At 40.1% G+C, this 24,097-nt stretch overlaps 1 protein-coding gene across 1 annotated transcript in view; it reads right to left on the reverse strand.

Moving 5' to 3' along the window:
- The window catches only part of ELOVL4 (ELOVL fatty acid elongase 4), a 31,691-nt gene extending 9,982 nt beyond the window's left edge, over nucleotides 1–21,709 (reverse strand). Inside the window, exons 1-2 of the mRNA XM_057738676.1 lie at nucleotides 21,283–21,709; nucleotides 872–1,059 (exon numbers count right to left, since the gene is read on the reverse strand). Coding sequence (XP_057594659.1) covers nucleotides 872–1,059; nucleotides 21,283–21,382 — 288 coding nt within the window. The 5' untranslated portion in view covers nucleotides 21,383–21,709. The remainder of the gene's footprint in view (nucleotides 1–871; nucleotides 1,060–21,282) is intronic.
- Between the last annotated feature and the right edge of the window lie 2,388 nt (nucleotides 21,710–24,097).

Genomic DNA, 24,097 nt, shown 5'->3' on the forward strand with positions numbered 1-24,097 from the left:
GCATGCCACATTTGGACTGAGACAGAGACTCTATCTACCTCATAATATTAAGAGAAATTGTGAATAACCATGCCACAACAGTTGCACGGATTTCTGGTCTTAAACGAGAATGGTTTGCATCTAACAAATTAGGTAAAGTATCCAAATAAATTAAAGTTTTTTATGAAGTTGAGCTTCTGTAGGCTAAGTTGTCGATGAAAGAAAGGTTTTTTAAAAGGAGCATACTGTTCATTTTCCTAGCATCACCAGTTCAGTTCTGTGGGTTCATACAGAACTTTAATGAGTCTCTTGGAAAACAAATTCCTTTTACTCTTACAACTTAAAAAATGGCTGTGTCAACCTAGCTTTTAGGATTTCCTTTCAAAGTGCCATGGAGGATTTGTTGGTGCCCAGAAAAGTATACAATGATTAGTTGCAACAACTAAAATACACTGACATTAAACTTGCAATTGGTATTTCACATTTGCCTATTTTCATCAATTACCAAACCTGAAACTGCTGAATAAGAATTATAAATAAATAGCTACAACTATTCACTATTTCAAACACTATGAAAAGATTATCCCACTTATCTCTGATACCCTAGAAGGTAGGTATTATGCCCATTTTACAGATGGGGAAAATGAGTTTCAAAAAAGTTAAATAACTTCCAATGTCAGAGTCTGTCTGCTTCAAAATTCCATTTTAAACAACTGTCTTACACGTTATGTATGTTTCATATTTTTGTTATCCAAAAAGTAACATAAAGTTTACTCTTAAAGTAGCTATCAGTTATCTGAGGGCACAACATTACAATGCTAGTTTTATACATTCTTGTGTTTTAACTTTCACTAGACCTGGGGAACTGTAAAGTGAACTTAAATAAACCTACCTCTATGAAGATAAAAAAGTTAAGCAAAACCATTCCGAAATTATATATAATAAGCACTAAACGCATCTGGAAGGGTTCTCGGTCCTGCATCCATTTTGGACCCAGCCACACGAACAGGAGGTAAAGGGTACTTATACAAAGTGTAGGCAGTGGAGACTGCATCAGAGGCCAATTTTCGACACGCTTATCTACAGAGAGAACATAAAATTCCTTATACAATAAATCTTTTACAAAATGAGCTTAAGAAGTATAACTTTTCCAATTAGTCTTCCTAATTGGACCAAATACAGATCTTTAGAGGTGCAACAAAAATACACAACATAAAAACCAAAGAAACAAGACCAAATCCTGGAAGTAGGTTTTGAAAACAAAGTTTCATTACATAAAGCACACGTTATATGTTTTGCAGAGAACCTCGAGAATATGTTTTGCAGAGAACCTCAAGAACAAAGAGAAGAAACAAAGCTCACTGAAAATACAGAACAGGCTCGGGATGAAAAGTTAGTCAAAGGCTTCACAGAAAATAAATACTTTAAGGAGAAACTTGACTTTCACAGTAAACATCTGAAATTTATCAGCACAGTTTGGAAGCTGCTCCCTCCTATGCTGAGAGCAGGAAAAACTTAGTAAACTGAAGAGGTCTGGAGCATGGAAGCCATTCCCTGGAGTATTTCTGGAGACAGAAGACAAGAGTACAGTTATATCTGTACTAAACTGAGGATTGTTAGAGATATTACAGTTCTATAATTTATTTAAACAGCAACCACCACATTCAAGACATTTTTCTTTTTCCTTGAGAACATGAGTCTATCTTTTTTCCCATGAATATAACCAACTGAAGTGCTTTTCAAAATGTAACATATTATTTCATTTAAAATGAATCAACTGTCTTTAAATTCAAATAGGCAACCGTGCATCAAATTTACAAGAGAGTTTTGTCACCAATAAAACATTTCTAAGAGAAGCATGCTAATGAAATAGGAGGTTGACCAAAATTTACATTATACAAAGACACTGAAGTTAATTTTTATATTTCTAAAAGCTAAACAGCATTTTAAACGTTGTGAATCTAATGTTAAGTTTGCTCTTGGTAATGTAGAACATTTCCATGTTCTATTTTGAGGAAAATAATACATTTTTAATAGTAAAAAATTTCTTTCAGCCAGTTCCTAAAAACCTAGCCTAAATGAATTTAACTTAATTGCTCAACACGATGTCCACCTATTTAAACTGTCAGTGTTACTAAAACTCTGTATGCAAAATCGCTCTGGATACGTTAATTACCTTTCAAAATACTTTACCTAAAAATAAATGAGTCTGTTTCTATATGCTGTCAACAGAAAATAATATACAAGACATGAAACACAAGTACAAAATATTTAATCACATAGCTTCCAAAACTGAGAAGTGACATAATAACTATGGTTTCTATAAAATAAGAGTTGTTAGAAGGGTGGGATAGTGGCGTGAAAAAAAAAAACAAAAAAAACCACATACGAGAACAACAATAACAACAAAGCAGAAAAGCTGATTTTACTTTATAGTTTACAGAGGAGACCTACTATCTATCTACTCATGGAAATCATGGTTCTATCATGCAAATCAAAATATATTCCAGAATTTTAAATAAACTAAAATACTTAAAAGACAGGAGAGACAGTAATCCTCTTACAAGGAGGGAGTGAGTTAAAAGATGAGGGGCTGACTTTTATTGAAGGCACTGTGTTGCTATGGTCTTAACAGTGATTGTTCACTTTTCTTTAATGTCATCATATCATCCTTCTGCGAACATCTCTTTCTATGTCAAAAGGCCCCTTAAAACATGGGGTGTTTATCTACTTCGATCTTTATTTTCCTATGTTATAGAAAAAAATTCTAATACAAACCCCCTAAATCCTAAAGCTTGGCTCTACTTCAGGTCACTAGCAAAGGAGCTGCCGGGGTGTCCCACCTCCATCCACAAACTAGAGGGCAGATGATGATTTTCAAGTGAGACTGATACAAAGAGCAAAAGGACTCTGTTATGAGATAATCTATGTAACAAAGAAAGGAAGATAAATTCATCTGTAAGGAGGTTCTAATTTCTAACATCACAGATTATTTCTTACTCTTACAGAAAATTCCTATTGACTTTAAAGGCAGTTCTGAGCAGCGAGCAGGAAAAAATTAGGGAAATAGGTCCAAACTTTCCCCTAAATCAAGAATAAGTAAATATGCTCATTCTTGTAGATGCACAGTGTAACTCACTCAACAGAGATATCTAAAGAGACACGAGTAAGAAGCTGAAGGCCTCACAAGATGAAATACTGACAGAGACCAACGGAAGGGTACAGAGATGGAGGGGAGTAGATGAGGAGTAACAGACATATCTGAGAAGGCACAAGAGACTCCATCAGTAAATAGTCGGGCTGAGTTTCAATGCCTGCTCTGTGGCTGTCGGTAGGACCTTGAAGGCACAATCGGTCCTCATCCCCTGATGGAGAGAAGGGGAACTAGATTAGTGTTTCTTCAACTTTAAGGAGAAAAAGAATCACCTGGAGGCATAGATACAATGCAGGTTCTGACTCAGCAGCTCGGGGTACAGCCCATTTACAAGCAGATTCTGCATTTTCTAGAAAGTTCCAACTGATATAATGTCAATATTCCATAGACCGTCCTTGAGTATCAGAACACTAGGGGATCCCTTGGGATTTTTTTTTTTTTTTAACTTCTGAAAAGTGTTACTTTTTACAATAACAATTGGGAGGAAGAATGGAACTGAAGGTGAGGAAAACTGGATCAAGAAAACAGGCAGTTTTTGCTGCCCAGGGGACCCACTTCTCACAGCCAAAGTCCCTGCATGTGTGTTCCCTTACAGCACATCACATGGTCCTGTGACCTTCCTTAAGCTGCCATCTCCCACAGGGCAGGGGCTGAGCATCCCATTCTTGTACTAACAGGCCTGTCGAGGCGCCTGAACATTTATTTGATGAACAAATGAGGAGTAGATCATTTTTTTCTCATTAGTCCTTTACTGTCTATCCCTTCGGTGAAACCCAACAGTACATTATTGATAGTCGAGGTTTCTCGAGAGTCCAGCAACCCTTTTCCAGAGCTCTTCCCGATCTCCTCCACATCGGCCCACAGCTTTAACCTGAAGCCAGTCAACAACATGTCACGCCAGGACTGAGTGAGTGCATGTGTGCTCCACGGGGCTCAACGTCTTCACCGCATTGCTTTCTCCAGGGAGGAACACAACGCCCAACAATGCAAGGCACGCCTTCACGCGGCAACCACTTACCAGAGCCCTGTGTCCAGCCTATAAGAGACCCCATTCCACACCATATCCATCTCAGATTAGCCCTCCAGTTCGCAAGGTCAGAGAGCTCTCAAAAGTTCCACCTCCAACAGTTATCACAGACGTTGTAGTCATTGCCAACAACCTGAATCATGGCATAATAGCAATGTACAGTCTGCGGTAACGTCTGCATGAAATTTCTCCACGTCTTTGCAGTTATTTGTGTCTTTTTGAATTTGTGGGCATTAATATTTCTATCTGACAAGACAGCCCACACTTCCTTCATATGTTCCCTTTTCCACTAAAAAGAAGGACTCTGTAGGTCACAATTGTATCAAACGATGATACAAGAATTTACCATTACTAAACGGTCCCCCAAGCCTTGAACCAGAAACAAGTGATGGCGGATTAGAGCAGTAAAGAAAAAGCACGAGTACTGAAGCTTTACCAATTTTATATAAATAATGAACTACTTTATATAATAATGAATTATCCCGCTTTTCATTAACACAAATGTTTAAATAACATTTTTTATATGTTGCCTTTCTTCTAAAGAAGATGTGTGCACTTGCTTACTTTTTTTTTTTTTTTGCTTTTCTCCGGTTTTATTGAGAAATAATTGACATACATCACTATATAAGTTTAAGGCATCTAGCATGATGGTTTGATTTACATAGATTATGAAATGATCACCGCAATAGGTTCAGCTAACATCCATCTTCACACAGATAAAATAAAAAGAAAAGAAAAAAGGAAAACATTTTTCTCCTTGTGATGAGAACTCTTAGAATTACTCCCTCAACAACCTTCCTATGTATCACACAGTGGTGTTAGCTACAGTTCTCACGTTGCACACTGAATCGCTGGTGCTTACTTATCTCACAACCAGGAGTCTGTACCTTCTGACCTCCTTCCTCCAATGCCCCATCCCCCCACCCTCCGCCTCTGCTAACTGTCAGTCTGACCTCTTCTTCTGAGTTTGGTGTTTTTTTTTTTTTTAACAACCTTTGGAAGGTAAATTAAATCCTCTACTCGAGTTACACTGAATCCAAATGTAGGTTATGCATATTAGAGTAAAAGAAGATACATTTCTGGTACACCGTAATATCCTAATCCTACACAGTTATGGGTGGGATTCCATACCAGGAATTTATTATGAAAAAAAAAAGAGAAAAATTCTTTTGAAACCCTATCCCTCCTGCCACCACTGAAGTCAAATGCTGTCATCAAGGAATACCAAGACTCGAATGGGTTTTAGGTAACGCACCTGCGAATTCTCTCTGTGAAAAGCTTTTTTTTGGGGGGGATGGAGCGGGAGGTGAACATGGCAGAAATATAAATTGGACTCTAGTTGATTTGTTTGCCAAATTGTCTTCTTTCTATATTTTCTATTAATATGTTTATTAACATGTCTATGCCTTTATATCTTGATGATTTTGTTTTTATTTTTGAGCCTATTTATTAACAATTTTAAGGCTTTTATGTTGCATGTAAGCCTTGATCTAAATTAGACGTGTAGACTTTTACATTTAGAAATGATCCCTGTATCTTAAAAATGAGATTCAGAGAGGCCAAGAGACTTTCTGGGGAAGGTGGAGTAAGAGCCTCCTGTGACCCAGCAGCTCTTCCAGGACCACTCAGTCACCACACCCACTCATTTTAAGGGAGGACTGTTCCCATCAATTCCTTCCTAAATTATAGGTATAAAGAAAATTTTCAAACAGAATTGTGACTATCAAGGGAAAGAAAAAAAAGAGAAAAATTCAAGGGAAAGAAAACAAGAGAGACCTACGAAAGTCCCCTTAGCAGAAAGAAGGACAAGTGATAAACAAACCAAGGCTCACACTTTCTCAGGTGCTGCATCTGGCAGACCTTGTCTAGGATCGTGATGCTTTGGAAGACATGACACTAGATGCTGGGGAAGGACCAAGGATGTCTAGCCTGGAAAAAAGGAGGCCTCATCAAATACTGAAAGACCTAAAAAGACATCAGATTTATTCTTTATTTCCAGAGAACTAATAAGAAGAGCTTTAGGGAAATAAATTACACCTAAATTCAGAAAATTTCTAACCATGAGGTCTCTCTTTCTATAAATAGAAAAGCCATCTCCTCTGGTAAATGAGTTCCCTCTCTGAGTTTTAAATTAAATTTACGCAAACCTGAAGTTAAATATTAGAGCATATCAAGTTTAGGAGCAAGAAACTTTACTTCAATAATACAAATTACTAAGACATTACCTTAATCTTCCAGACCCTTAAGGGTTAAATTCTTTCTCAGGAAATAGTTCCCATTTAGAACATTTTGACTGTTTCATAAAGCTCATGCCCACCGAGCGAGACTGATTTATTTACAAACATTAGTTTGGTCAGCAATCGTACAATTTTATCTATATTAAAAGGCCATGGAATGGTTACGCAAGTGTATGTATTTGTCAGAACTCACTAACTGTTCACTGGAAAGAGTTCATTTTATTATGTGTAAATTATGCCTTTATTTTAAAAATGGGATGAAAAAATGGTCCATCTGAAATGGGGCTTCCCTTGCAAACCCTCCACCAACAGTTTTTTATTCTTAACCTGATTTACATCTTACAATCACCCAGCCTTTCAAGTCAGACCCTTCATCCCTTTTGAGCTAGGTGATTTGCAACAGATTATTTGGTCCCTGACCTCTCAGAACTCATCTTCTGTTAGAGGAGACAGACATGAAAAATCAATTGCTTTTCAGGATGATGAGAGCAACGTCAGAGGCCAGTCTGAGAACAGTGGCAGGACAGGAGAGAGGCAATGAGGGCAACTTCTGGAGCTGACATCTGAACTGTTCCTTAAAGAAAAGAGGAGGGACTTGCCAAGCAGACAGGGAGGGCGGAAGGCCTTCTTGCAGAGAGAACCATATGTATAAGGAGCCCAAAATCAAGAGATAAAACCCTTATTTTGTAAACCAAGCAGGTCTGAGGTAGAGGATATATTCAAGGAAAGATGACAGGAAATGAATAGAGATTCACAGGTCAGATCAGACCTGGGAGAGTCTCACGAGTGATGCTGAAGAGGCTGGAAGTTATCCTGTAGATAACAGGGAGATACTTCATTGGTTAGACAGAGGAGATCACGTTTGGCTTTTAGCAGATCATGATGGAGGCAGTGGGAGACGGACTGAAGTGGAAAGGCAGGGAAACCAGCTGGATCAATGGTTGTCAAGTATCTGTCTGTTGCTAGGCTGCCCACAGAAGAATCATCTGCTTGTTAAAAATATAGATTCCTAGGCCCCACCCCAGATCTACTGATTCAACATCTCTGTGGGTGGGGCCCAGCACTATGACCTCAGATTTCCCCTGGTGAAGCTGCTGGGCAGCAAGCCTCGGAGACCACTATAATGCAAGAAATGAGAGAAACCTGGATTCGGGGGCTGCACTGGTGATGGAGAGGATAGGCAGATATGAAAGTCACAAGAGAAAAATCTACAGACTTGGTGGCTGATGTGGATGTGAGAGGTGAGAGTGAAAGAAAAGTCCCAGATTACTCCCAGATTTCTGGCCTGGCTAGCAGCACAGATGGTAAAGTCACAGATCTGGGACAGAGCATAAAGGAAGAGGAGCAGAACTGGAAAGAGATGATCAGATGCATTTTTAAACAGCGTGTGTCTGAAGCACTTGTGGGACACCTAGGTGGAGGTATCCAGTAGGCTCTGGAGCTGCAGATGACTGCCGGGGCTGCAGATACAGAGGAGTCACTGACAGTGAGAATCCCACCAGGATTTCAGGTCACAAGGGAACCAGCACACAGAATGAGAGAATAAAATGAGGACCAAGAGAGTAAGATATTTCCAAAATGATGGGGTAGGCAACAGACTCTATGAATGGAAAATCAACTATTCTTTCCTATTCTTTTTCATGAGGAAATAATAACCATCTCACAGTGCTGGTGGGTGATGGTTAAATGGGGACGTTCCCAGCACAAGTGGATGCCACAAAGCCCTTCTTTCCACTGCACCTCGTTCCCTCTGCACCTGCACCTCCACACAGGTATGTCCTTTGTCAAGGATAATCTGGCAGATGTGTCCTATGTCAGGGATTATCTGAGCCCCTCCCACTAAGAGTCAAGCCCTTCATAGTCTTCCAGGCCTTTTCCTCCTGACCTAGAGGAGTTCCCTAGGTTCTGAATATGGACTCTAAAGTCAGACTAGCAGCCTTACAACCCCAGCTTCCTCATTTACCAGCTGAGTAAGCCCCAGTAAGTTACCTAGTCTCTCTGGCCTTAGGGGTGATGGGTTGCTGGGAAGAATAAGACACTGTATGTATAGTGTCTGACACAGAATAAGAACTCAATACACAACGGCATCATCTTTATTATTGACAATAATTAAACCACTAAATCCTTCCCTCTCCCAAGAGAAGAATTAAACCAAAGTAAAGAAAAATTACCATCAGTAATTAATCTTAGGAGAAGAGTTTAAAGTGAAAAGACAGACATTTTATAACTTATATACTAAGAATACAGCACATTTTGTAATTTATTCAGGAGAACAAATACACAGCAAGTCTAACTCTAAATTTTTAATTACTTGGAAAAAAGCTTTTTTTAAAGAAAAAAGCTCCTTTTTAAGAAAATGTAAACCATATTTTAATAAATAATAGGATATTTGTAGTCCAAGAGTTTTGAAGTAATCCAGGTCTTTAGAAACTTTGACTTATATGCAAACAACTTATAGTTTGTTGTAATTAATTCTTACAACAAACTATGACTATGCATATTAAAGCGCTTCTTTAAAAATCTCTATAGGTCTCCTCTTTCTTTGAAAGGCTTATTTCTCTTTTTTATACATCTTTATTGGAGTATAATTGCTTTATAGCGTTGTGTAAGTTTCTGCTGTACAACAAAGTGAATCAGCTGTATTTATACATATATCCCCATATCCTCTCCCTCTTGAGCCTCCCTCCTACCCTCCCTATCCCACCCCTCTAGGTCATCACAAAGCACCGAGCTGATCTCCCTGTTTTATGCAGCAGCTTCCCACTAGCCTTCTATTTTACATTTGGTAGTGTATATATGTCAATGCTACTCTCTCACTACGTCCCAGCCTCCCCTTCATCCCGTGTCCTCAAGTCCATTCTCTACATCTGCGTCTTTATTCTTGCCCTGCCACTAGGTTCATCAGTACCATTTTTCTAGACTCCATATATACGCGTTAGCATATGGTATTTGTTTTGCTCTTTCTGACTTACTTCACTCTGCATAACAGACTCTAGGTCCAGCCACCTCACTACAAATAACTCCATTTTGTTTCTTTTTATGGATGAGTAACATTCCATTGCATATATCTGCCACGTCTTCTTTATCCATTCATCTGTCGATAGACATTTAGGCTGTTTCCATGTCCTGGCTATTGTAAATAGTGCTGCAATGAACACTGTGGTACATGTTTCTTTTTGGATTATGGTTTTCTCAGGGTATATGCCCAGTAGTGGGATTGCTGGGTCACATGGTGGTTCTATTTTTAGTTTTTTAAGGAATCTCCACACTGTTCTCCATAGTGGCTGTACCAATTTACATTCCCACCAACAGTGCAGGAGGGTTCTCCTTTCTCCACACCCTCTCCAGCATTTATTGTTTCTAGATTTTTTGATGATGGCTATTCTGACCGGTGTGAGGTGGTCCTCATTGTGGCTCTGACTTGCATTTCTCTCATGATTAGTGATGCTGAGCATCTTTTCATGTGTTTGTTAAACGTCATCTGCATGTCTTCTTTGGAGAAATGTCTATTTAGGTCTTCCACTCATTTTTGGATTGGGTTGTTTGTTTTTTGATATTGAGCTGCATGAGATGCTTATATATTTTGGAGATTAACTGAAAGGCTTATTTCTTTTAAAGCTTTCTAGAACTCAGGATTTCTATCAGTCAGAATGAACTTTCTTCCTCAAGTAGTCTAAGCTGTCACTGTCTGCTTAACTGTGTCCCACACCAGACGGGGCAAGGGCTGCATGCATTAACTCCACAGAAACAAAGGCTCCATCTGCTGCACCCAGCAAATGCCTGAGGCCCAGAGCACTGAAGGCCACAAAGTATCTAGAAAATAGATACCGTTATTATGGCCACAGCTACTGTAAGAACAGGCATCAAGACATTTATTTTATATTGAAGTATAGTTGACTTACAATGTTGTGCCAATCTCTGCTGCCAAACAGCAGAGTGACTCAGTTTTACAAATACATTCTTGACATTCAAGGCATTTCTAAACCTCCCTTTTGATTCCAATAAAATGAGCAAGAGTTATGGATCAATATTGTTCTAAAAGAAATACAAAATCCCTGTTGGGATAAAAATAATAACTAATTGTTCTATAAAAATCCATGCCACTGTCTGGTTCTCTTAAATAAATTTTAAAATCAATAGCTTAAGGATATTTAAAAATTCATCCTTTTCCATCATAGTACATAGTAACAGATTATCAAAAACATTGAGAAAATTCCATTCTCCTGCTATTTAAAGTGTGGTCCCTGCACCAGGAGAAAAGTATCTCTTGGAAGCTTACTTGAAATGCAGAATCTCAGGCCTCACTCCAGACTTATTAAGCCAGAGCTGTATTTTAATTAGATTCCCAGGTGATTAACACATTAAAGTCTAAGAAGAACTGCTCTAGTCTACTCAGAAGTGTGGGCCTACTTTATATAATATATAATCAAGTCATATAAGCTTGATTTATTTGTTCCTAGAGCCTACCTGAATAAATCAGCCACTTCTTTTTCTTCTAACCACATCTACCTCTATTTAACCTCCCCAAAACAAAAGAAAAACACAAATCCAACAATCAACCAGAGATACTGAGTAGCTCTGGGAGTATAGTCAAGACATCAACAAGTATGTACTATACATTATTCTCTATAACTCCTCACCCCTCTTTAATAAGTTAGAACCAACAGTTGCAAATCATCTCCATGTTTTTTACACCTGGCAACTAATCACTAATATTCAGGTGATACTGTTATAAATCCATTTGCCTCTACAGACTACACAAGAATCACAGTGATTCCATGTCATGCTGTACACTAAAAGCACCCCAAAGAGAAACTGCAGTCTTTTTTCTGAAGGAGGTAGTCAATGTCTTCCTCCATTTATTATAAATATCATGAGGGCCAGGGCTACAGCCCTTGTTCCTTGATATGTTCTTACAACAATGCCTTCAAACATTTGCTGAAAGAAATTTTTAATGAAGAATGTAGATAACTATTGTCAAGAAGAGTTTGAGAAAGATCTTATCTCTGTGACAAGGATGAATTAAATAACACTGTAAGGCCTCTCCTAGGTCCTAGTCTACAATGTGATGCTTAATATATTCTCCAAGCCAAGGAAGAGCTTGGGTATCAGTGAGGTGAGAAAGGCAGAAACCGAGAAGAAAGGTCTCGTACAACTGGATACAAAAGGACAGGTCACGATCTAAGAAACGAAACATTCTGAAAGCGGTGGAGACTGAGGGATGAGTTTCCTACTGAGTCAGGGTGATGAGCAAGGGGAACGTGTGTCTGCTTTAACCCCCTGTGTACTCAGGGAAGAGGCTGCTGGTTTGAGTCTGCAAGAATACCTGGATAAATGGAAGGAAAGGGCAGCTCTCTGCAGAATTCAGATGTAAACCAGGCAGAGGCTGAGCTGAAAAAAGACCAAAGGTCAGAGTGTGATGGGCAGACAGGAGGGAGCAGGGTAAGCTGTAGGGTCTGAGGGTCTGCAGAAGCAAGCGGCCAGCGTAGAGCGTTAGGGACTCAGCTGAGCAACAGTCGCCCAAGAGTCGGAAAGGACGGAGGGAGGAGTTCAAAAGCAGAGAAGAAAAGAAGTTTGATTTCAAGGTTACCTGAACAGAGAACACAATGAAGGGAGAAAATGAGAGAAGTTATGAAATTTCCCACAGACTGCAGGTTAAGAGGGACAGATTCAGAAGCTTCAAAGGAGAAAAGACAGTAACACAGATGAGGTGAGTGCATCACTGTGCGATGTGAGCTGAAGACCGATTACTCTGAGGTTTGATTTGGGAGGGTTAGTCCTAGATGGATAAGATCTGGGAAGTCGGTTTACTTGCTTAGAACATGGAGACAGTAACAGCACTGAGCCCAAAGAAGTATGAGGGTGAAATGGGACAGCACATATAAAGCACTGGACACAGAGCCTGGCACACAGTAAGTATTCAATACGTGTTCACTGTGATGACTGGGTAGTAAGGCAGTATTTGTTGGATGTAATGATTCTGGCAGAGGATCATTATGGACTATAAAATGCTGTCATATGCATTTTGTACACCCTTATGTTATTTAATGTTCACAGCATTTCTATAAGATAGGTATTATTTAACACCTCTATAATGGAAAAAAAAAAAAATATATATATATATATATATATTTGACATGGAAGAATGATACCTTGTGTACTGGAAGCCAAGACAGAACGCAGATAGTTTCCTTCTCACCCCACTTTCACATTTTGCTGGGCTTCTCAGAAAAAAAGCAGTCATAAAACAATCCTCCCTGTGCGAATCTGGGAGTTCAAAGTCCAAACATCCCCCTCAGTGCTGCAAACGTTCCTAAGGCTTTAAGAAAACTGAAATGGTGTTACCCTTTAGCAAAAAAAAAAAAAAAAAAAAGATTGAGGTACTACTGGAGCATATATGTGTGTTTTAATGGGAACTTCGGCCAGAATCTTCTTTTGCTAACAGTTCTATTAGCTGAATATCCATGGTCAATCCTAAATTAATTCCTTTTTCACTAATTAACAATAGTTTCTGGTTCCTGTATGATGAAATGTGGCAAACACATTCATAATTCACTTTGAATATACTTTTTGATTTTTCTTTATGGTCCTGGCTAGTCCATAATACAGAAGTCAGCTTCACCTTCTCAGGCTAAATACCACTTTTTATATCTTAGATATATATTCATATATACAGTATAGATATAGATATAGATTTATATACATATCACATTTTAGTTTAATCTCATACAACAGCCCTTACAGTACCATCAAGTATTTCAGATGCTTTTCTTTAGATTACCTCTGGTTGTATTATGAGTTTGCTCAGATTTAGTATTCTAAATTGTGATACTATGTCCATAAGAAAGCAGTCTAAGAGAAGGTAAAATAAGAGGTCGGAGGACTTTGCTCTCCTGCTGGGTGAGCGTGATGGGAGATGAGAGCACAGGGCGAAGAGAGGAAACAACCTCTTTAGACCCACTTCCACTACACTGCCACCTGCAAGTCATTTAACTTCTAAACACATGGAAATATCACTGCCAGCCAGGCCTATTTCCTGAGTTGTGAAAATCTTGATAATATTGTAAAACAAAATACAAAGGCAAGCTTGCCTAGCCATTTGCCTATGCATACTCTATAAAGAAAGCCATTTTACATTAAACTGAAAAAAATAAAATAGAAGAATAACTTAACACTGAAAAAAGATCATTTCTAGAGGTGCTATGTTAATTTTACAATATATGAAATTCTTTTTCTAATTGTAGCAAAAAACACATGAACTTTACTATCTCAACCATTTTTAAGTGTACATTTTATTAGTATTACTTCATTGGTGTTAACATATACTCATACTGTTGTGTAACCAATCTCCACATCTTTCTCATCTTGCAAAACTGAAACGTTGTATCCATTAAACAATTCCCTATCTCCCCCTCCCCCAATGCCCTGGCAACCACCCCTCTACTTTGTTTCTATGAATCTGACTACTTCAGAGACCTCATATAAGTGGAATCACCAGTATTCATCTCTTTGTGATCAGCTTATTTTACTTATCATAATGTCCTCAAGTTTCATCCATGTTGTAGCTTGTGTCAGGAGTTCCTTCCTTTTTTAAGGCTGAATAATACCCCACTGTATGTATTTATCACATTTTGTTTATCCACTCATCTGTCAGTGGAAATCTGTGTTGCTTCCACCTCTTGGCTATTGTGAATAGTGCTGTTATGAACACAAGTGTGCAAACACATGAAATTCTTTAACAATAAATACCTGTGCCTAAGTTTTCATTTGATAACAAATAAAATGAAAACAGAGAAACTTACTGCTTCAAATACTCTAGTTCAGTAGCACAACTGCAATCACACTTAACAGTTGAGTAGCCATTTCCTTCAGTGGATTAATGCACTTGCCTTTCAAATTCCAAGACATATTCTAATTAAATGTGGCCACAAATAAAATATTATATTGAGGTATTTAAGAATGACAATATTCCATGGAGAAAAATAAATGACAAAAGTAAGATTTTTTAATTAGCATTTTGGTTAACATGCTTACACCAAAACCATTAAATTTCTTTTGTTTTCCCTGTATGCTAAAACCTATGTATTTGTAGCAATTTTACAAAAATTTTAAGCCATACTTCCAAATTTAAGTTAGAAATGCTCAAAGATAAAGTGCCTATAACTGAAAATCTTTTGTAATAATATATGATAAAGTTTGCATGTTCTATAGAAAACAATATAAAGATTAAGTTTAGATTATCTAAGCCATTGCTTTGGGAGATATTATGAGGATTCATTAATATGGCCTTAAGAGAACATGTAGTTTCAAACCTTCTCATTGAAAAAGGTAGAAATATGAACCCCAAAGAATCAGGAATAACTTGCCCAAGACCACGTAAAAAGCCATCTTCAGAATAATAAACTTATTCTTTCATGTTACTGCTATTATTTTTGACAAAATAGTTAACTCTGGGTTGTTCAAGGAATATCTAGATCATTAAATGGGTACAGTATTATAGCAACAAGCACAGTGCCATGTCAAAACAGGTGCTTAAATACCAGTATCCCTTTGTTTTTATATTCCTTTATCCATTTCCTATGGAGCAGATAAGAGAAAGTAAAAAGGACTAAATATGAATCTGTTATTTTCACTACTTGGGCAGCACTAATAACAGCTTTGTGGGAAAAGATTGGAACTGTTGCACAGAATGAGGTTTTTCAATTACTTATCAATATACATTTATTTGAAATTGCTTTACCTATTTAAAGAATTTTTTAAAGTTGCATCTATATCCAGAATTTAAGAGCCAGATGAGACCTTAGAGATTACCTAATTCAACCCAATTTACAGATGAAAACAAAATTGAGTTGGAAAAGCAAAGGGACGGCTCCAAACTCTCACAGCTGATTAGTGGCAGATCTGGGACTAAAGCCTAGGTCATCTAAATCCCAGTCCAGGGTCCTTTCCATTCCCTACGCCACGCCACCCTCCTCGGTTCAACACACAAAACAGTGCTTCTGCAGAGAAGATGAAGAGAGACAAAGAATTACATCTGATTTTATAGCTCTTGAAAGTATTTCATGCTACTAAGTGATTTAATGGTTTCATTCTTTCATTAAATGCAGTCAACATCAACTGAATTTATAACTAACTTATGATAAAGATCAGTTTTAAAACTCTGTAATTTAGTGTGGCCCAAAACCCGATTAGTATTTAGCAACCAGAATATAGCACTATTTGAAATTATACTAGATTAAGGGGGTCATATCAGATCAACGACTGTATGGGCACTTCCTAGTGCTGGGGAGAAAAATACAAAGTGAAAAGATAATAATAGTGAAGGTTAAAACAGGGCAAGACAACAGAATCCCAGAAGGAATGGCACAAGGATGCACACAAGCAGTTGTTCAGGGCGATGGCGTCAGATGGAGCAGTGAGCTGTTCCAGGTACCACTGCCAAGAAAGGCTCCGTGTGGAAAGAAGACTGAGCTGGGTCTGGTGAAGGGCATGTGTGGTGGGAGCTGGGGGAAAGGGCAGTAAAGGCAAGGGCAGTGTGATACGGAACGTCAAGGCGGACGTGCACACATTTTGCTCAAGGGTGAGTTATCCAGGTTGGCTAGAGCTGCAGGTCTATGGGCAAGGAAGTGCTGACTGACCAAGTTAGAAAGGAGAGCTGGAAACTGGGTTTTGAAAGGTCGTGTATTTTCTTCCTCCCTTCTTTTTTCTAAGAGTCAAAACGTATACGATTTTTAAAAATATATATATTCTAATACATTCTCATTCTAAGGGAAAATAAAACAACAGCACTTTAACAGGAAAAATGTTCTGATAATGCAAAAGGGAAAAAAACCTAATACGCGAAAAGACAGATTCTGTTTTCCACCTCTGATCTGTATGTGCTAATATATGTCTAATTTGAAATAGTGACTCAATAAGCCTAAAATAATACTTACATTAATAATAGTAACTCATTCACTTATATCATTATCATGCAACTTAAGAAAAAAAAAAAACACTGAATTTTAAAAGGATAACCAACTTCTTTGTGGCTCTTAAGACCACAAAAGCACTGTCTGATATGATTATCTTATGTAATTCTTAAAACCTTGTTTCCCTAAGCCAAAGAATCTAACTGTATAAAACTGTGTTTTGACATCAGTTTTAGACTTTGCATTGTTTTCTTCTCCTGGAATCCAACTGTGATTGGATGCTTTGCTACATGCTGCAGGGTAATGGACAAGAGCATCAGATATTAAAGTCCAAGAGTCTGCCACCAAAAACCACTGATGAAGGAAAAAGCAACAAGAACCAAACAAACCAAAAAAACCCCTAAAATGGTATGGACGTCATAGAGGCTTCAGGGAGGTTACGAGAGAAGAATAAGACCAGGACCTCAATGAAATGCTGCCTAAGGGAGATCCCACCTTAGAAGATGGACACATTCCACATATTTGTCTTTAATTAACTGCCTAGAACTTAGAATGTCTTTTCTCAATGAAACATTGAAAATGGTAAGTGATGGAACTTCCCTGGCGGTCCAGTGGTTAAGACGCCATGCTTCCCCTACAGGGGGTGTGGGTTGGATCCCTGGTTGGGGAACTAAGATCCCACATGCTGTGCGACATGGCCAAAAGATTAAAAAAGAAAAAAGAAAGAAAGAAAAGAAGGACGGAAGGAAGAAAAGAAAATGGTGAGTTTCCAGCCTAGGCCAAACAAAACACCTAATTTAGATAATAATGTAGATTAAAAAACTATACATTAACTGTTAAAAATAATAAAACCAATGTAACTATAATAGACGATGTTTAAGACTCATGCTTCTCTGGGGCCCAGCAACTCGTGGGACAGACCCTAGTCTGTTGGAGCTGAGTTAAACATCCCCTCCCACAAGCTCCCAGTGTTAGCAAACCAGGCTGACTCACTGGCCCTTAAACCCACTCCCAGTTTCTATGGGTTTCTAGCTTTGACACCCCTTTCCTTAGTTGACCTATCAAATACTCTCCAACAGTATCCACATCAACTTCACATGGTGAAACAGCTAAAATACTCTAAAGACAGAGCCTGAACATTCCTCTCATGACCCAAGACTGTGGTGCAAGTAGAACTGGAGACGAGGAGAGTAGAGGAGGAATTTCCTGACCTTCCTTAGGCCCCAGCTAGGCCTGACTCTGCCTCTGATCACACTGCCTTCAGACCATGACACCAAGGAAGGTGGAATGGCCGTGACCCCCCAGACATCGTAAACCTCATGGGGCAGTGACCGAGTGTCCTCATTCTCTCCCCAGAGCCCAGAACTGTGCCTGCATATGATGAGGTAAGAAGGAAAGATTATACGAGCCTAGCTTCCAAATTTCATCATCATCCCACAGGAATCCTCCCTCCTCCTGGACCACTCATTCTCTCCTCCCTTCTACCCCTCCAAAGTGAGGGTAAGGCCAGGTAGGCTGGCCTTTCACGCTCTAACTTTAACGTCCAAGTAGACACTCATTTTTCACCCAAGTATAGTGTGCTCTATTTGTGAACAGAGAGCCGAGACAATGTCCCCCCCTCTCCAAACACACATGCATGAGCAAACATACTCCACGAACAATGGCTGTTTAAAAACATGTGGTCAAAAAGAAACATGGTAGCTCAAGAGACATGTGGCCTTACTGTGGGCATGCTGGCTATTAACTTCTCAGGATAGTTCTATGTTAATGTCAGCTGCACAAAATGCTACTCATAAATATCTGTTAAAATAATGAAAGCAATGGATAATGTAGATAATTAGGGTATTTATAAGTTGGGGATATTAAGACCCATCAGTTTTCAAATTTTACATACAATTTTTCTTAATTAGATATACACTTTGAGCCTAGGATCCCAGTCCTAATAATTTTAATGTACTCAAAAAGTGAAAGAATAGAAGAAAAAACACGACATCAGGGTACCTATTCTCATGCCACCAACTCGCATTAAAAAGTCCTATATTAGTCCATACTTTCCTATATATTATAAACCAAGACTCACTTACTTGTTCAAAATATCTAAAAACATAATATATAGAAGGGAAATTTATTTTTGCTCTTTTTCTAAAAGTACAACTCTTTCAAAGTTTCAATTCCAATGTACAAAGTGTTAATGACCTAGTAAAAGTAACATTTCATGTATTCATACACTATGGGACATATTCTGTATTTGCTAGATACGTGTCTTTGAAAAGCCCAGTTTTTATACATTGCTTTAGACATGTTTTGTTAAATACCACCATTTGATATAACAGCACAAAATGATATTTTCCCAGAAACTGCCCTAGGGCAAAAATCTTTGGGATCATCAAATGTACCCTACAAATGTGTAACTACTCCATTATGACAGTCCAAAGTAGATAGAGTTAGGCAGAAACCCTTACACTAACTTTACATTTAGGCAGAAACTTCAGTGGAGAGAAATATTTAATGAACTGATAAGACAGAAACAAAGAAGCACACAACTAGTGAGGATGAAGGCACTCCAGGGCCTGAGCCTCGCTCATTTCTTGCTCTCCCTAAATGATCTGCATCCTTTCACCATACTCATCACTATTTCTCAAGACCACCTTTCTCTCTGCCCACTTTCATCTTCCCCACCTTCCAAACATCTGGGTCATCAACTTTTCTTCAGCCTCATCTCATAAGCTGCTTTTCTACTCTGAAACTCCTTCACCCAGATTTTCATGAAATTATACTGCAGTAAGGAGATCCTCTTGGAATTGGAGTCGTGCGAATGAATCCAAGAGAGGGGAGCACAGAAGAAGGGGGAGGGGTGGTGAGAGGGTGAAAGGAAATGGGGCAGCACAGGGTTCAAGCTCATCCTGCCTAAGTCTGAAATGTTCCTCCTTTCATGGCAGCAAGACAGAAGAGACTATATCCCACTAAGCCTCTAAGTTGGTTAAGAAATACCATGCACCTACACTAGGTAGCTCATTACAGAAAGCAAGAAAGCAGTCTCAGGTTTCGTAAATGGATAGCCGAAGCACTGGTGAATACCTTCCCTCCGACCTGCTACTGAGAGGTCACTTTGTTCTAGTGGCTACTCTCACTTCTCAGGCTTGGCCCACAATATTATATTCTTTTATTTGTCCTTCACAGGCTAGTGGAAAGCTTTCATATGAGACAAGTGCACAAAGTTTCCCATTTCATTTGTGATTTTCTTATACAAGCATCATTAGGAAGGAATTAACCATCACAGAAAGGCATATTATACCTTTGCTCTCAATTGCTCTGAGACTCTAGAGGTGGGAAAGATCTGAGGTAGGAAGGGAAAACAGACAGGAATGAGAACTCCTGGGTGTGGCTGGCTATATAGAGACTGGAGGACCTTGACAGCGTCTGAATTTTGAAGTGTGTAAAGTGCAATTAACTGCTAAGGAGCTTGCCTGATGTTCAGCTCTGCGTAATTGTGTAATGGGAAACCCTGATGCAATGTTTAAATAACCAAAATCACAGAGATGAAGGGAAGGATACATCTTTCCCAGTTTTTGTACGTACAGCATAGGAGAGAGTGTACACTACATAGGAGAGAGAGTTAAAGGAACGACTCCATTAAAAACTGCTTTTTAACCATTTTCAAGTGCAGCAGCTAATTAAATAGCTTATTTTCAGTGTCAACCCTGAGATCTTCTGAAAAAAAACACACTTTGCTAAAGAAGGTACAGCCTATCAATGCCAAAGAATCACTTTGTCTCACACAGAAACAATTTCAGCACACGTTTTTTTCCCACAACATATATCCCATGTATTGTACTGTATTCATGCTGTAATACTGTCCCATCGACTCTAACAACGAACACCAAAACTATAGGAATATATTTCCATTTCTAGGGAAGGGAGGCAGAGTCCTAACATGTAACGTTAACCCCTCCACTGCTGGGATACAGGGAAATACTGCAAAAAGACTGGAAAACGGTAAATCGTAAGATAATTTCTAAAATCCTGTTAGCGTAATTTTCTATTTCAAAAATTTGTAAATGCTTTAAACCCAAAAGCAACCGAAGCAAATGAAGCAAATAAACGGTAAAATATAAAAATAACACAACAGCACAACCGCTTTCCCTTAGAAAAGCTGCCTAGCTAAACCAACTAACGATCTTTGTCAAATTGCGACAGTTAAAGGGAAAAGTTTGCCAATTTAAGACAATTGTATACATGCAGGCTTCTGGGACAACCTCTAGGTGCTGCTATAGAGGCCCCCGCGCCTAAAGATTCCCTACTTCTTTCCCGGTGTTTTAACCTTCCCCCTCCCCCTGACTGCACTGCACTGCGCAAAGCCATCACAGACAATCACTTCAAATGTATTTGCTGTTTATAAAGCCTCGGAAACTAACCTCCTCCAAGGTTCAAGGGGCCGAACAATAGCTTTTGACTTTTCATTCCAAATCATATTCTAGATGGACGAGCTAGACAAGAAATTATTAGCAGGTGTGTCCAAGCAACCAGGAGGCCAAAAGAAGCAAAAGGACAGCCAGCGACCATTGGACCCTCTGCCCTCCCTGAGCATACGGAATATTACTAAATGTTAAAAACTATCCTGGTGCATACGAGAACTGTCAAAGCTCGAGAGATGTGCGACCACAGGGTGGGGCGGGCCTGCGCCGAGCTCTTAGCAGCACAGGCTCCATCTGAGATGTCAGCTCCTGCATCCGAGAACCCGGGGAGAGATGGTGCAAGCTCAGAGGAAAACCCGGCAAGCGTCGGGGGGAGGGGGAAGCCTTAACGTTCGGATCAGATTAACCAGTGCCCGATGGCGGTCCCCGCGCCCGGCACCTCCTCCTCGGATCCGCAGCATCCCAACAGCCGCAGGGGGCTGGGGGGCTGCCGGGCCGCGGGCTCCGAGACCGGGGGCTGGTGCCTCCCGCGGGGCCGGGCGAGGATGGGAAGCTTTACCTGTGATGGACAAGGTCCAGCGATAGAACTCCACGGTGTCGTTGAGCGCCGTGGACACCGCGTTCAGGACACTGCCCGGCTCGGAGTCCAGGAGCCCCATCGCGGCGGTGAGCGGGCGCTGGCGGCGTTGGGAGGAGGAAGCGGAGACCCCGCGGGAGGGCTGACCTGCGAGGCGACGGCCGAGCCAGCGGCAGCCGGGGACCCCTCTAACGGCGGCGGCCCAGCTGCGTCTTCTCCTCCTCCTCCTCCTCGGGGCACCGCGGCGGCGGGGATGCAGCGGCCGCGACGAGCCGGGCGGAGGAGAAGGTACAGTCAAGCCTCCCGGGAGGAGGAGGACGAGAAGGAGGAAGAGGAGGTGGACGAGGAGGAGGCGATCCCGCCGTGAGCGCCGCGCGCTGCACCAGTCTGCCGCCGCGCGCCGCCGCCGCTCCAATCTTCTCGGCAGCGTCACGTGGCCGCGCGCGGGGCGGAGGGGCCGGCGCGCCCCTCCTCCCGCCCGCGCGCGGGGATGTTGCGCAGGGATGCTGCTGCGGCGGGGCGGGCGGGGGAGCGCGAGCCCGGGCGGCGCAGGCGCGGGCCACCACTTGCCTCTGGTCCTCACCGCCTCCGCGTGATTTGGGGAGCTGGGCGCCCCGGTCTCCTCTTGCCACCTCCCCCCGCGGGTCCCCCCGCGCCCCTTCCCCGCCTCCCTTTCCCACGGGCCCTTGCGGAGAAGTACGCTGTCTTCCCACGGGTGACCTTGCATCCACCCGGGATGCGTCTTAGGAAACAGCACAGGAAAGGATGGGCTTTTTGTGAGCAAGGCTGAGGTAGGCGACGTGCTTTGGTCCTTACTTGTCATTCGCTTCGATTTCCCTTGGGTTCTGTTTCCCTCATCACCACCTGCACAGACTCGTCACCATGACAAGGGAGATACAGAAGTTATCTCCTAAATTAGTAAAGGGATATTTGTCTTCCGAGCTACAGTGATGGAGAGTGGACTTCGGGGTCTAATCATTAACAAGTTAACAAATAACTTGAATGAATGCTTACATGTGTTCGGTAGACCCTTTTACTGCAGAGAATAATCAAAGCAATATAATTGTTAAATGAGGTTATAATGATTAAATGAGGTCATTAGGAGAAGAGAGAGGGCCGAGAGAGGACTTGCAGTTAGAGAAGTCCGCTTAGACCTGAAAGAGTTGTGATGAATCTGAAAGAAGACAGGAGACAAAAGACAATCTAGGCGAAAGAGGGAAAAGTTTTGTTTTGTTTTTTTAATTGTTTAGAAAATAATAAGAAGGTGATGGGAGGCAACAAGGTAATCTTACCCCTGAAAAGTAGCAAAACTACACTACATACAGTTCATAATTTGATAGTTTCTGACATTGAACAAGACCTTTGAAAATAGTCCAATAACCTTTCACCTACTTGGTATTTAAGAATGTCACCTATCTTTTGTGCAACCTTTTCTCCAATTGCTGGTTTAGGATGCTCCATTTAAAGGCCATTGAGTGCAGTGTTGATTGCGTCTGCTCTTTGACACTGTTAAAATCATCTGAATACTATCTTTTATCATAGTTATTTGATTTATTTATTTTCCGATTGACCATGATATGTTCTTTGATTTTATTTTATATTGGAAGCATCCTAAAGGATAGGAATTATTTTGGGTTCCTTTTTGAGGACCCAACCCAGTGCTATAAATAATAATTTAGAAATATTTATGATGATGTCAAAATGATAACATTTTTTCAGAACATAAAAAGGACTATAAGTGGCAGACACTTTAGGGAAAGAAGAGATAACTAAAAGTAACTGATTTATGGTATCGCTCAAGCAACCACAGTCCTCATTAAATGTCTGCTTTTTGAAATTAACCAAATAAAATGTAATTTATCAAATATATTTATCAGATTAAGGTTTTTTGGATTGAAATTATGGTTTCTCAAGTCTCCACCTAAGTTTCTGTGTATCAGTCAGATTCCAGACGCTATTAGCTATATAAAAAAATCCGGACACGTCTTTATATTTGAAGAGTGGATAGTGATCAATGATCTACTCATGTATTTTTATGGTCTAACAAGGTTCAGATTAATTTGAACTTCATCTAGAAAATGATGACTACTTCTGTATTGTGAGATTCCTGGATGCTTTCTATGGAGAGCTGATTCCCCACCCTCACTCCCATTCACATGCACAAAATCTCAGCATCACTGCTTGTTTAATACAGTGTGAAATTCTTAAAACCATTTCAGATAGTATTTCCCTAGTCTCTCTTTCATAGTGAGGCCAACTTAAGTCCCTCCGTTCACTAGAGGGCGCCTGTCATGTATAAGAAAATCCTAGACGAGTGATGACAAATATGTCAGGAGTGGCACTTCCGCCTCCTCCATGCCCTACCTGGTAAAGTAGTATGTTTGTTTGCATTTATGAGCTGTCCAAATGTACACCAAGAACCAGTCCTAGAACTTACCGCTCTGGAGTCCTATCACCCAGCATGGAGACTGATAGGGCAGTCCTCAATTCATACAAACACCGCTGGCTGACTAAACCCAAAGCCTACCTACTGTGTTTGTGCAAAGGAAAGCAGACCTGCATGTCCACTCAGCTAGAGTGACAGCCATCTAACAAAGATCTTGGTGGCATTGTGACAGAACAAAATCAAATACAAGCATCCATGGTATCTGCAAAATTTTGAAAACAGAGAGTTCTTTGTTGAGGATTGAATGCAAATGCAATACAGTTACCTACAAAAGTAAAGGATATAATTATAATAAAATGATTTTACATAAAATAGCAAAATATTTTAAGTGTCTTATAGCCCATATAGAGT

This window comes from Hippopotamus amphibius, chromosome 6, assembly GCF_030028045.1.
Source record: "Hippopotamus amphibius kiboko isolate mHipAmp2 chromosome 6, mHipAmp2.hap2, whole genome shotgun sequence".
Taxonomy (NCBI): Eukaryota; Metazoa; Chordata; class Mammalia; order Artiodactyla; family Hippopotamidae; genus Hippopotamus; species Hippopotamus amphibius.